Source organism: Dermacentor andersoni, chromosome 2 (genome assembly GCF_023375885.2).
Source record: "Dermacentor andersoni chromosome 2, qqDerAnde1_hic_scaffold, whole genome shotgun sequence".
NCBI lineage: Eukaryota > Metazoa > Arthropoda > Arachnida > Ixodida > Ixodidae > Dermacentor > Dermacentor andersoni.
This window is the reverse complement of record NC_092815.1, coordinates 84,753,029-84,766,971: the sequence shown is the minus strand read 5'-3', so window position 1 is coordinate 84,766,971 and position 13,943 is coordinate 84,753,029. Positions and strand designations below refer to the sequence as shown.

Here is a 13,943-nt window from a genome sequence, read left to right as displayed (position 1 = left end):
CGTCATCAGGGGGCCTCGATTGTATTTTCGATTGCCGCGAAGGAGGCATTCATCAATTTGCACGATCCTCCCGGCCGGGGCCACCGAGTGGGGGTCGCGCCAGCAGCTCGTCCCGCACAACCTCACGAGCTATCGCGTACGGGCGTTCACACGCAAAAAAATAGAAAGTTATTGGCAGAAAGTGAAGCGCCACCTTCTCTCCGCCGGCTGCAGAGTAACTGCACCGCTCCTGGAGTCGCACCTCACATGGCTGTGGGGTGGGAGTCAATTAATGGCCACACGCGCTGCAAAGACTCATTTCTGCGTTTGTTAGAAGCTACCGCTCGGCGCTACCCAGTGTGAAGGTACATGACTTCCGCGCTAAGCGACGCTCACTTTGCTCACTTCGTACTTATATATAAGCACGAGCAGCGAGCGATGTGTTCAAAGACCAGTGCAAAAAGCAGGCGCACACCAAGTCTGTGCGCCTGCACCAAGCCGCGGCGAATGGAAAGCAGCGACAAGCGATCGTATAAAAGCCTAGTGCAAAAACCAGACGCACACAGATCTGCGCTCGAAAAAGCAACTGTATAAGAGCCTAGTGCAGAAACCAGGCGCACAGCAATCTCCGCTCGGAAAAGCGCGGGCAAGCACGGAGCGAGCCGCGCCAATCCAATCCAGAAGCCAGAGCAAAGGGGGGAAGTAATGTGTGACGCTAAGCTCAGTGTTACCCCGGTCGCTGCCCACTTCTTGCGTGTATTTAAAAAAAGGTCACCTTTATCGCTGCCTTCTACTTACTTTTCTCTCCTTGGGCTTCCTGGGGCTCTCAGACGGACTTGCGAGCTAGACGTCTGGCGGTACGAAAACATTGTACGCATTCTCACTACACTGCAAGAACGCACTGGACACACGTACGACACACCGACCCATTTGCGATCCATTTAGAGTTTATGAGCACAAACACATATTCTCGCTGTGACCTGAGGAATCGTCGTGCTTTATTGAACAAATTTCGGGTGACCGCGCATCACTACGACAGCGCGCCGGTGAGGAGGCAGATTGTTATTTCTGACTCCGCGTTCATATGCAATTTGACTGCGGCCTGAGGTGCCCTCAAGGAACCGAAGCTTTGTGATACCCGGCGGACGGTGCAGAACAGTACGCACGTAGACCCGGCCTACGTGCGCCCACGGAACAGCCGTTTCATGTGTTCGCAGGCGTACGTTTTACGTACGAGGCCTTGCCCACTCTTGCTGACCTTCACTTCCCTGCGCTTCTCGCGCGCACAGATAAGATACGCCAGCAGTATAGGGAGGATTCGTTCCTTAATAAGTCAAAGCTGCCGCTTCTTTTCCATCTTCCCGGAAGAAGCGTCGAATAGCCGGCGCAGGCAGCAAAATGAACATATTCTGCGTAACGCTCTATCAAAGTGTATTGTGGTACACCTGTGCAGGTGCGCATGAACCTCGAACGCGCTCTGCTTAAAAGACTTCGTGCTGTCGCGAATGCTGCGAGAAACAAGTAACAGTTAAGCAACATGTGTTTTAATATGCACAAAAGCAAGAACACGAATGTTCTAAAACCAGGACTATGCATTCTTGCATAAACGCGCCGCAAATGCACCATGCGCTATCAAAAGCAGGAATCACTGGCCTGAGGCGTTCATTGTACAGATTCTGAAACGCATCAATTTCAACCTGCGATATGGCACGTTAGCATGATTCCGCCGAAAGAGGCAAAATTTCCCGCAGATATTCCTTTGTCCATTGTCATTGCCCTAGCTGGCGCGGTACATTGCGTACAGCGTTGCATGCGCGTTCATTTCACGAGCTTTAGTCTCTCCTGTCCCACCTGGCCACAGCAACATCTGGGAGAGCATGGTCCAGATAACACTGCGCAACAAAACACGGAGACTAACGCAAACCTGCCCACACGGCGCCTTTGCCACGCTTCGAAATCTACAAAGCAACACGTGTGAGCGCACGGTACCATAACTAAGCCGCCATTGTGGCCCGAAAGCACGGCCGCTACAGCGAAAGAAATAAAAAAAAAAACAGCAGAGAAAGGAGAACCTACTATGTCATTTCCTCCACACTTTTCTCCTAGCGCGCGGACGGGGTAGGGCCTCTCCTCAGTTTTCCTTCCTTCATGGGTGCGAGCTTTAAGTTTGCATTGTTACGAGCTGCCAGAAGTGTGTGCTGCCAACATGCACCAGGACAAATCCTACGAAACTCCTGTAGCAGTTTTAGTGAAGCAGACATGCTCCTGTGCTTTTCGGCACATTGAAGACGACGACGAAGACCCGCCCCCTGATTACTTGAATGTGTCTGTTGCTGGCCGACACTCACACTCGTAGACACTGAACACAACTTTCAAGCTTACACAACACACTCCAAAGTCAGCTTGTCTCGCGAGCAGAATGTGCTGCGAGAAAGACAAGGGCCGAAAAGACTTGTTTCACTTTTCATAGGCAGAGAGCAGCAGCGAGAGCTTCAGGAGCATAGTTGCTACCGCAACGTTGACGTTTGGGTTGCGAGTCCCCTTGCTCCTTTGCGAAAAACAGCATGTGGCTTACTCCGCGAGCACTTTCTCTCTCCAACAACACGCCACACTTTCTCCAACACGCCCGTGCCGGCCGGGGTCTCTCGTTGGCTTTCCTTCCTACATAACTACCCGGATAACCACCATAACTTGCATATCAAGTGTCGTCCTCAATTGTGCTTCAGGCCATACGTATTATTGCGTACATCTACTTATTTATGCCTACCAAAGGTTTGTGGTGCTATATTGGCTAAATTCGTTGGCTACATTATCATATTATTTTCACACCGAAAACAAGGAAAACATGTCCGGCATATGCGAGCATGTTCTGTGCATCATTTAACCTTAATTAGTGGGCATGCAGTGCTTAACTAGGAGCAAAGGTCCATGGAACAGGCTGTCATGCAATTCAATTAGTCCACCACTCATCCACCAATTTTATTTAACTCTAAAGAACACGCACGAGTTTCATTGTATCTATAGTTTCGTGCTACGTCAATGCTAGTCGACCCCGATGGAGAAGTACTTCTACAGCATTTACAATGAGCGCTACAGGGGTGTATATTCGAAATATTATGTACCTCTGAAGGTTGACGTCTCTAATGAATATTTTATTTGAACTCCACGCTCTAAAGCGTCCTAAATCATTATACATATATGCTTTGCTAAGGGCACCCTCCTACAAATTTACATTTCTTTTTGTTTTCTTAGTGAAAGGTGCCCAGTTTCCCTTCTTTGCTGGATAATTCTTTACCATTTAACCCCCCTCCCCCCGTTTTCACTTCCCAGCGGCATCTTTACTGAGCACCGCACACAGGGCGGTCATTTACGCTTCATTTTACTGTATTGCCTGATGTTGGTAAGCAGAGTTTACATGCATTTATGGTGCACAGGCACTCTACCTGCATGGAATTGTAGTTATTTCTGCTTGAAACCACTTAACAGCTGCCGTTTGCCAAATGAAGATATGAAAACTACAGCATCAAATGCAAAATAATAAATGAGCTTTACTAAAAGCGTAATACCGGACTTCACACTGTCATGCATTGTTCGTGAATGTACCTTTGAAACTCTACAAGTAGGAGTTTTCTGTGTAAAATTCATGTAAATTTTAAATGGCAATAAATATGTACTCATTTCAAAGCTGCACATTCAATATGCCCTCGAGTTTGGAAGCATTATTGCACAGTCCCTTGAAAAATACAACAGTGAGAATAGGCACAACCTTTAGCTGCAACAACAAACTGCTTTCTTCAAGTTAGTGTGCACCGGACAATATGCACACGGGTGGTGGAATTTCATGTTTATTGTTCAACAAAACAAATACATGAGCTCAACATCATTTGTCATACACCAATATTTATATAGCTTTAACCATTGTTCTTATCAAGCATTGCAAGTCTGACAACTAGTGCCAAAGGCAAACTTTCAATAACAACTTAACATCGCCTCCTTACAACCACAGTTCCTTAAGAACAGAAAAACAAATCCACCTGCCATAACAATAAACAGTTTGCAAATTGAGCATTAAGAATACATCGTACGTGCACAGAGTAGAGAAAGTAAAAATCACACATCTTGGAAAATTAACATGACATACTTTTTTTCCCTTTTAGCATTTCTATTTCATAAGCCGCCACAAAAATAAACGTATAGATTCGTGCAATACCGGTTCACACACACAAGGATGGTTCTTAAATACAATGTAAATATTAAAAGAAAACACATCACACACATTTCGCTTGCTTAGTATTTTAAAATATGAAGCAGGAGTCTCAAAGCCATTGAGAGATGTTGGCTGCATAATAAAACTGTCACAATCTAAAGCCAAGGTATTCATCCATAAAAGTACAGAAACAAGGTGACGATCAAGAAACAAATTTCTTAATAACAGATGTTTGACAACTTTGTAACCGATGCAAGGTAAAACAGCTACCATTGCAAGGTAATATGCTGTCATCTTGTGACTTGCTCCTATGGGCAACTGAAACGCAAGATAAGGTCACAAGAAACTATCGGATGTAGCAACGAATATGAAGTACATACACAGAACTGCTTGTAGAGACAGGAATTGCTGTTTGTGGATATTGTTATATCTTTTTTTTGTAAGTACAATACTACACCAAACATACTGAAACATGCAGCATGGATGTTTGCATTTGAGAAGCCCGTTATCATACACGCAAACTGCAGAAAATAGCGAGTGATGAAAGCATACAGGTAGTGTGCTCAAAAGGTGAACAAAACAAACACTTAACTATAGTCGCCAACCATTAATTCGGACACGTGTGATTATTCAGACAGCTCTGAGGCACTGCCATGGGCCCCACAGACCTAATGTATAAGGATGACAGAAATTTCAGGCACCTTACAGCAATGATTCAAACTCTGACTGCATGACTTGCTCTAATTTGCCCACCGAGTTGAGCAGAAATACCTACATTTTGGTTTTGATACGTCACCGACATGGTCATCAGCCATGCTGCGGGCACCTTCTCGCCTAGTCGATCCAGTAGTCACCAACTAGGCCCAAGTATCAGGACAAGCCAAGTCATAAGTTGTAAAGGCAACATTTGTAATTTGTCGTGCAAGTTCCACGTATCCAGCATTTGTTACTCATTTACGCGTTAAATAGCGACAATGGCCCCGGCAACTTCGTCAAGAAAGTCAAGTGCCAACTTGGCCTTTCATTTCTGCCCTGATTAGGGCAGCGAAGGAAGCACCGGACAATGACTGACCGTTGCGAAGAGACCTGCCATCATTCGGCTATCACAGCACAGACAACTTTTGTTATGTTGCCAGGAGATGAAGATTCATTTGCATGCAGTGACTGTAGTTTCATCTATCTGTAGCGACAGCACGACAATGGTCAAGATACAAAGTTTCTGGGTCAAAGCCAAGCTTATGTGTGCAGCAACGCATTTACAAACTCTGGCCATATTTTCGGACGACCACTTTCGAAGATAAGTACTTTCACTTTCACAATATTTCGCGTGTATATCACCAGTTGCATCGACGAGGAACAATGTTCACGGCACTATAACAAGACAGCATGCTTGCCACTGTGCCAAGAATGCCATCGCTTATAGGCGCCAATTTTGTGCTATTCACATAAAATTGAAGGTATCTAAGAGAGTGGCCATCCAAGAATACGGCACAGCTTTTTTGGCCACTTGTGCAATAGTATCACTTGTTTTCTATGAATCCACTATTTCAAACTTCCGATTAATTGGACGTTTTGGTAGCTCCTGTCGAGTCCAAATTATTGGTCAGCGGCTGTACTAGGAGAAATGCACCTCCATGAGCACAACCTGACATACCCAAGGACGCAAGCTTGTGGCATACTACTTCTAACATTAACTATACAAGCACATACCGTATAACTAACATGATATTGGATGAAACAGAAAAAGAAAAGTTTGGATCATGTACCTAAGTGAACCTTGAAGTGGATGCAATGTGAAAGATCAGAACAGTGGTTAGTAAGGCATTTTGCAGGCAACTTCATGTACAGACAATGCAATATCCCAATGAATTCTATGCCCTGAGTTTCATAAACGCCACATGCTATACAAGGCAGCAATAAACAGCTGGTTTACATGTGAAGCTCTTGGTGATGACTGCAAGGCAGTGGCGACTGCAAGGCAGTGCTGAAGCTGGCTTCAGCAGCTCCTGTCACAGGCCCAGAACCAATGTCGACATGGTAAATGACAACTTAGTATGCACAATGCAGCACCAATGAAGGTTGTTCATAAACTCTTCACACACTAATGCCTTCCATCTAATAAAGTTAAAGGGTGGCAGAATTATAATCTATGCTTGATTTCTAGCAGCAAAACATTAATTTACACACGCGCACACGCACACACGCACAGAGAGAGAGAGGCAGACAGACAGGGAACTGTATTGATGGTCCTGAGAGGCTCGAAAAAAATAAAGCGAGTAAAGTGATGAAATTTGTAAACATTTGACACAAGCAACATGGATAACACGCAACATGGATATGCATGTCAGCTCTTCTCCTTACTTGCTGTTGACATCATGTCAGACATCTGGCTAATAGAGCACCTGACAATAATGCAACTGCAAAGATCAGAGACATTCAAGATACCGCAAGCAGGCTTCAGTGCAGAATGTACCATCACGAATGAGACAGCATCTTGCTAACATTTCCACGAAGAAAACACACCACTTCACCTGTAGTGTTACTCATTGTGAAGTTTTCTATAAGATAATTTTTATATCCCCTCCTTTCCATTAAAATCACGCTCTGCCAAAGTGGGCAATCTGAGATTAACAATTTTTGTTTTATCTTATCCTCTGCAACCAACGGGGTGGTGTTGGCTGTGTCGAGAAGAGCTCTGCATCTTGTCTGATGTGCCTGCCGATCACAGGCAAGGAATTTAGTGATGGCCTGGCAGGATGACTATTGTGCCAGAGCTACTGCTACTGTATGCGTGACATCTTGAGGGGACAGGTGGCTGAGACAGTGAGGAAGAAAGGCCCTTCTTGGAATGGCTTGAAGGTGGACGGGATCACATTGTACACACCAGCTGGCACACGTTCCAGCTCAAGAACTGTGAAGCCAGACCTGAAACACAAAGGTCATCAACACAATCAGGCACTACATGTAGCTTCACTACAACCTGAACAGAATACAGTGAAGTGCACAGCCAGGAACCTTGCAATGGAAATTAGCACTTTTCTGCAATCTGTTAAATGATGTGTAGGTGAACCTTGGGAAATAAAAACTGCTCAAATGAGGTAATACTGTCTATGTTGCTAGAACAAAGAAAATATGTTTATGCAGAGGGGCAAGGAAGGAAAAGACAGCAATAACTAGCAAACTAATGCATTTTCTTTTTCCTAGCAATGTGCAGTTTTCACTTTGAAGAACCACCAAACAAAAGCCAGACAAAAAACGTATCCGGTACTCCTAATTGGTTTTGGTTGGCTTCATATTTAGGCCCCTCAGCAATCGTGACTAGAATTTGTCCCATCTCCACGCAAGCAAAATTTAACAATTAAGAAAGAGCAGAATGGTCCAGTTTCAGAGCCACTGCCAGTCTTATCACTTGGCTTCTCATTATCACTTATCATTTTTCTCTGCAGCCTGTGTTCGGGAAAGCTATCTTTCTTCTATTTGAGCACAGTTGAGGTAGGCTTAACACTTACAATGATGGCATGGCCATGCCCACATCATACTTGCAACGGAGATGCTGGAGGCCATCATAACCATTCTGCCAGTCACTGCTCTGCCAAACTAACCCTCAATACAAGTTACATCAATCCAAACACTAGCATCCACAAGTGTGCTCCATTATGAGAAAAAGTTTTAAGAAAATAGTAAAGCTAGTACAGTTGTCTTGTGCTCAGCATCTTGAAACGTGTGCAAAAGATGATTCCACAGAGAGAAGGAATGTGTAGAATGAACACCAGGAGCAAACACTACCATGTATTGTCTTTAACCCTTACTACTAAGATGCTGAAAAATACAAAAATTGCAGGAGAGCTGCTGGCACACACGACAGTACTGTGCGAATGCACAAGAAAAACCAAACTGCACACACTTCCTTTTAAATGCTATCACAAATAACATACCAAAGTGCAACCTAATTAACTGAAGCACTTGACCTAAAGGCGTATTGACATGATAATTCCAAGTGTTCTTTTTTTTTTGCGTTAGGTGAAGGTCAGGGGCCTCTATAAAAAATTTTGGCAGGTTTCAGAGTGCCCTAAATATTGTAATATACTCTTGACTTCCGTTAGTTCGATTCTGACGGGACCAACGAAATTGTTCAAATTAAACAAAAGGCAGAAAAGACGCCTAAACACTCCATTGAGTTATAGTTGGGTACAACTTTAGAAAAAAGAGGAGGCCCCGCCCAGATGACCGAAGCGCGACAGCCGGGTGCCTCCACAACTAAAATAGTCTCGCTCAAAAAACCGTGCTTGTAAAACGCGTAATTGTCGGTATAAATAAATATTTTTGTATTTGGATTAGGTACTGGTTTGGTAGAGCTCTTGTGATTGGAATGCTACAGCACATGCCGGATCGCGAGAGAAAAATAATCCCATGCCTTCTACAACGCTGCGTGTCGATCATCTGCTTTTTAGCTTCATTGCAAGGCACTAAACTAGAAAGAGCAGCTCTGCATGACCTTTGTGCTGGTTTGCATGTAAAGTCAACCGCAAGAGGTTACGGGACGCAGGATGTGCCAAGAAGCTGAATCCTCGCAAAACATGGTCACACAGCCTCGAATTAAATGTTCCATCATGTAGTAGCCTTCACCACCAACACAGTGATTCATTAAGTACGAAGTGTCATGCCTTAACAGTGCAGGAATTCACATTTTAAGGGGAAACTGCATCCCGTAAGATTTTGCTGTTGACTGTACACAGCACATTTATTACTAGCTTTCCGAGCTTAAAATTAATCAGTTGCTATTTAACAAGTACTTAAAAAAACAATGCATTTATCGAAACCATTACAAACCTCGAGAAGACGATCGAGGCAGCAAAGGTATAGAAGTGCTTTATTCATCGTTTTATATGAATACTCTTGGTTTTAAATAGCATAAAAGTTGTATTTCTTGGTTTTGTGTTTTCAGAAACTTATCTTCAAGAATGTGATAATTTTTTATTTATTTTTTTTTAAATTTTTTTTACAGCGACACAGTGCACGAACACACCCACTGCTAATATTAGGCACCAGACTTTGGAAAGTTTTGCTCGTCGTAACTTTGGAGCACAACAAAACACCACGGAAAAAACACACCGGATGTTTGTTTGCAGTGGTGTGCCGCCGCGAGATCCTGTTTTCAAATGAAGCGTAGCGCAGAGTCAGCGATGCTCGTTGCAATCTTTCATCGCCGGATCACGGCTCAGAAAAACGCACGCAGCACAAATGATGCATTGTAGGCTCGCAATAATATGTCCGGCATGGTAGACCACCACAAACAATTTGGGAATCTACTCTGACGAGGGGCAGACGCAAACGATTGACGCGACTCAGCCCAATTCGAAGCGTGGGTGGACATCTTCTCCATCGGCAGGGTCACCGGCCGGCCGGCTCATGGCAGTCTAGAGTGCGCCCATTGGTGGAGGCTCGTGTGCATCCGCCTTGTGTGAGTAAACACCCCTTTTTTCTAAAGTTGTACCCGACTATAGTTAGAAATATTGCCTTTCACATTAGCTTCACCGCCATACAGCATGTTATACAGCCATACAGCACCTTTCGCCAATACTAATTGGCAAAAGGTGCCACTGTTACGGGACACAGCACGTGTTAATTTACACACGCACATGTCCGTCTCAGGTCACAGTACAAGCACCAAGACACCTAATAAACTTACTGGCAGGCCTTGAGAGTCTTAGATAGACCCTGCTCTTTTTTCTGGCTTTAAAGGGACACTAAAGACAATTACAAAGTCGATATGAACTGTTTAAATACCATTCTAGAAAGCTTGCAACGCTTATTTTGTACCAAGACTTAGTTTAAGAGAAAATTACATCTGAAGGGTACGAATACCTTATTCGAAATTCAAATCTCCCGCCACCCAACCGGGGGTGTGCTGACGTTGCATGCACCCATAGAGTTTCTAAATAATTACCATAGAGGAAAATGTGGCGCTAGTGTCTACGGAGGCTCTCCTGAGCTTTGCCTCAACCTACGTGGGAATGATGGGAAGTACAGGCTTCGGATTGACTTCGATCTTTAGACTAGTGGCGTGACTAGAACAGCAGGCTACAGCCAGGGAGCAGCAACCTTTCCTACCACAAGTATGTTTCTGTTCTTAAATGTACTGAAACACACATTTCAACGAGCAATGCGCAATGAAGCCCTCAATTAAATTTGATTGTCAACCCACTAGAAGTACAACTGTCTATGTAGTAAACAAAATGCATTATACAAGCAGTCAGCCTTCTGCACAATTGCCCTCTGCATTACTAGTAGAGCAGAGTTACTGGCAGGTTATTATAAACCCAGCACATGTGTGCAGCTAATTAACTTTACAGCTATAAGGCTCGTACTGAAAATATAAGCATGTACAAGAAGCCTGTAGCAAAACAGTAAGTTGCACCTACATACTGACCACGCTAAGAGCGACTGAATGAAAGATATTACGTGCAACAGCAAAAGACAGCAAGAGACCAGCGTGGATGCAAACGAGGAAGCCAATATTCTATTTGACATTAAGAGAAAATAATCGAGCTGGGTAGGCCATGTAATGCACAGGGCATATAACCGGCGGACCGGTACACGCTGGCCCGATCAGTCAGCCCATAATAAAGCACCAGTAGATGCTCAATTGCAACACATTTTAATGAAAGCTTGGGCGGCGCGGAGTTGAGCAAAAAGAATACCTTTTGACCGTCCGCGTCGTCATCAAGGGTAATTTTGATGAGTTCTTTTTTTCTAAAGATGAAGCATTTTATTTCGTCTTATAATACAATACCCCTTTGCGACACGCATTAGGATATAGTCATCAGAAAATTTTGAAACTGCCTGTGTGCACTCTTGATGAACAATATTTCAGTAAAAAACCATAAACAAGCCGGTACCTTAGGTACTTAATAAATTAGGTCGCGTCCTCATATGTACACACTGTGACTCAATACAACTAAGTCAGCAAAAGTCAACCGAAGGCTTTATTGCATGAAAATATTGCAGGTAGAGCGATAAAAAATTCCTCTTTGGTCATCAGCTGATCAGCCTTCTTGCTTACTTGGTGTGATATTCATAAAAACAGTCATTAGTGGCGGACAGGCACAAGAACACTTCGCACTTCCTGCACCGAACTCGTGATTTGGAATTGCATCCAAGCTTCCGGCAACGCTGTGGGAATCGTGCATCCACGTGCTGAGGCCAGTGCGCTTTACCATCCAAACGAACAGTGTTTGTAAGGAGGGGTCCACTATTATGAGGTGCTTTTGATACCCTCTGTAAGCTTTCCGCACTTGGTCGCCCTCGCTTCTTCTCCAAAGGTTTCTCGGAAACAAGCAGGCTCATGGCAGTATCGGTTTGAAACTGTAGCATGTCCATCGTGTTCTTTCGGACAAGGCCTTCAGCAGAAGCATCTCTTAAATACTGCAACCATGAGTTTGCAAGCGCAAATGAGGTGAGGTGTGAAATTACCCTTACAGGCCATTTTTTTGTCTTTGCTCTGATGTGATAGAGCGACATGATAAAATCCAACTTATCAACCCCACCCATGTGGCGATTATACTCTAGTATAGCCTGTGGGCATTCTACCTCGATGCGCTCCTTTTTCGAGGAGCTCCACCTGCTCACAGCCCTAGCTTCACCAGTGGAAACCTGTGTTGAGGCCACCGTGACCAGATTGTTGTCCTTCCATCGCACAAGGGCAACGTCTCCTTCCTCTGTCACCTTGACATCGGTGCTCCCACGCTCCTCCTTTCGCATTTCTTTTTCGCCCTTCAGCTTACAACCCAGCAGCCTGTTGCACCTGATCGTACCCGTGGCAAGGATTCCAATACCTTTTAGCTCCCTCAGAAGCAGCACGGACGTGAAGTAATTGTCAAAGAACAATTTCAGGTTGCGGTGCTGTGGGAATGACTCCACAAGTCTCATTACCACACAGCCCCCTAGACCAAGGTAGGAGAACTCCCGGTCTACTCCTGTGCCTTTGCCCTGATAGAGTTCAAAATCATGCGCCAGACCATCGGTGCTGCATCGCACAAAGATCTTCACACCAACAGGGTTTGGCTTACTTTTCACCACCTGTTTTGCTGGGACCCTTCCTGTAAATGCCACCATCTGCTCATCAATGCAGTTATGTTCAAGCTCTTCAAGCTGAAGGCACCGGGACCTAATGACATCGAGGAGCGGCCTCACCTTCCAGAACTTGTCCACACTGGATGCATCCCTTGGCTCATTCTGGTCAGTTATGTGCAATGCGCTTCGCAATTTAAAAAATCTGTTTACCGCCATTGCATCTGCAATTGCAGAAATTCGGGTACCGCTTTGCCAATACATGCGGACACGTGGGAATTTCAGGACACCCATGTAAATGAGAATTCCAAAAAACACTTTCATCTCTTGCACGGAGCACGAAAGTTCGTTTCCTGTGTTCTGCAAGGCATAAATATTTGTGTACTTCGTGAAGTCCTCGAACACTTCATCGGTGAAATACTTCATGAAATACTTTAGCGGTTCTTCTGGCGTTGATCCGCCAAGCGGGTGGTAGGTGCAGCGCGTGTCCACTGGATCGAAAGGTTTGGAGAGCCACTTGACATGCTTCACTTTTTTCGCAGGCATCTCATCACTGTCACTGAGATCACCCTCGTCGTCTGCAGGATGCATTTTAGGGTCATGCTCCTCATTCGATGCAGTTACCTGCAAACGTAAAGGCAAAATGATGCAACTGCTAACAAGAAATTTCGCTATTTGCCACTTACCGCTTGAGCTGCCTGTACATCGGCGACTTCATCGTCAGAAAGATCGGCGTCTGACACATCTCCATTCATGATGGCGTCAAAAAGCTGGTCTACTGACGAGTTCGGAGTCTTGCGTCTTGTTCTCGCATGAGTCTGGATGCCTATAAAAGGAAAAAAAGGCTCAGTAAAGCAGAAAAGCGACATTCGCCGCAGTTACAGCAGGATGAACCGGCGGCCGCCTAAACGGTGCATTTGTGACACGTTGTGTACAAATAGACACGCCATCGTAAACATGACCACCGTTTCCTAACCAGTAGTACAATAAAAAATAATTCCGTATTATTCTTATCTATAGCACTTAGTTATCAGGTCCACAGCTTTAGTTCCAGCTTAATCAACGTTTTAAATAGGCAGAAAAGATAAAGCCAAGAGCACCTACTTGACGCGCCGTAGAACGTCGAGGCGTCCATCTTGTTTTCTTGTTTTGGTAATGCATTTGGCGCGGCAATCACGAGATGGCAGCACCGTCCGGTAGAGCGGTAAATTCGAATGCGGCTCCAATGGCCCAAGTGTTGATGACGACGATAGAAGCTCGCAAAAAAGCTCGTGAAAATCGCGTGTACAATTGTACACGCCGTGTCGCAAAGGGATACAAGGATGTTTTTTGCAATGAGTGGTTCAGTAGCACTGAGAGAATTTAACTGAGGAGTGCTTTTATCATCAGGCAAGTACTTGAATATCCCGGGGTAGTCTCTAATCATGTCGTGCATTTACCTCAATTTCTCAATTAAGGCTCTGTTCACGATGACTGACGCCTTAGAGATTCTCAAGCACTAATCCATCACTTGTGGGGATGCGCGAGTCTCGCGCGTCCCCCGATATGTTTTTCCCGCATAACGCGTCCCCTGATATGTTGTTTTCCCGCACGGCTCGCGTGGCCTGGCGCCCGCGGCGGTCGGAGTGGTTGAGACGCAGCACGAGAGATGGCGCGAGTGTTGCGCTGCTAACGCCGCCTCACGGCA

At 45.0% G+C, this 13,943-nt stretch overlaps 2 protein-coding genes across 4 annotated transcripts in view; both read right to left on the bottom strand.

The window, feature by feature from the left end:
* Positions 1-3,802: 3,802 nt before the first annotated feature.
* LOC126541722 (calpain-7-like) overlaps positions 3,803-13,943 on the bottom strand; it is a 43,682-nt gene continuing 33,541 nt past the window's right edge. For all 3 annotated transcript variants that reach the window (XM_050188628.3, XM_055076878.2, XM_050188627.3), the window contains one exon: positions 3,803-7,111. In XM_050188628.3, the coding sequence (XP_050044585.1) occupies positions 6,967-7,111 (145 nt within the window). In that variant the 3' untranslated portion in view covers positions 3,803-6,966. The remainder of the gene's footprint in view (positions 7,112-13,943) is intronic.
* Positions 11,150-13,796, bottom strand: LOC140216117 (piggyBac transposable element-derived protein 3-like). The gene is made up of 3 exons (XM_072286458.1): positions 13,361-13,796; positions 12,943-13,082; positions 11,150-12,880 (listed from the first exon to the last, which is right to left on the bottom strand). Exons 1-3 carry the CDS (start codon positions 13,689-13,691, stop codon positions 11,246-11,248), a joined length of 2,106 nt encoding a protein of 701 aa, XP_072142559.1. The 5' UTR covers positions 13,692-13,796; the 3' UTR covers positions 11,150-11,245.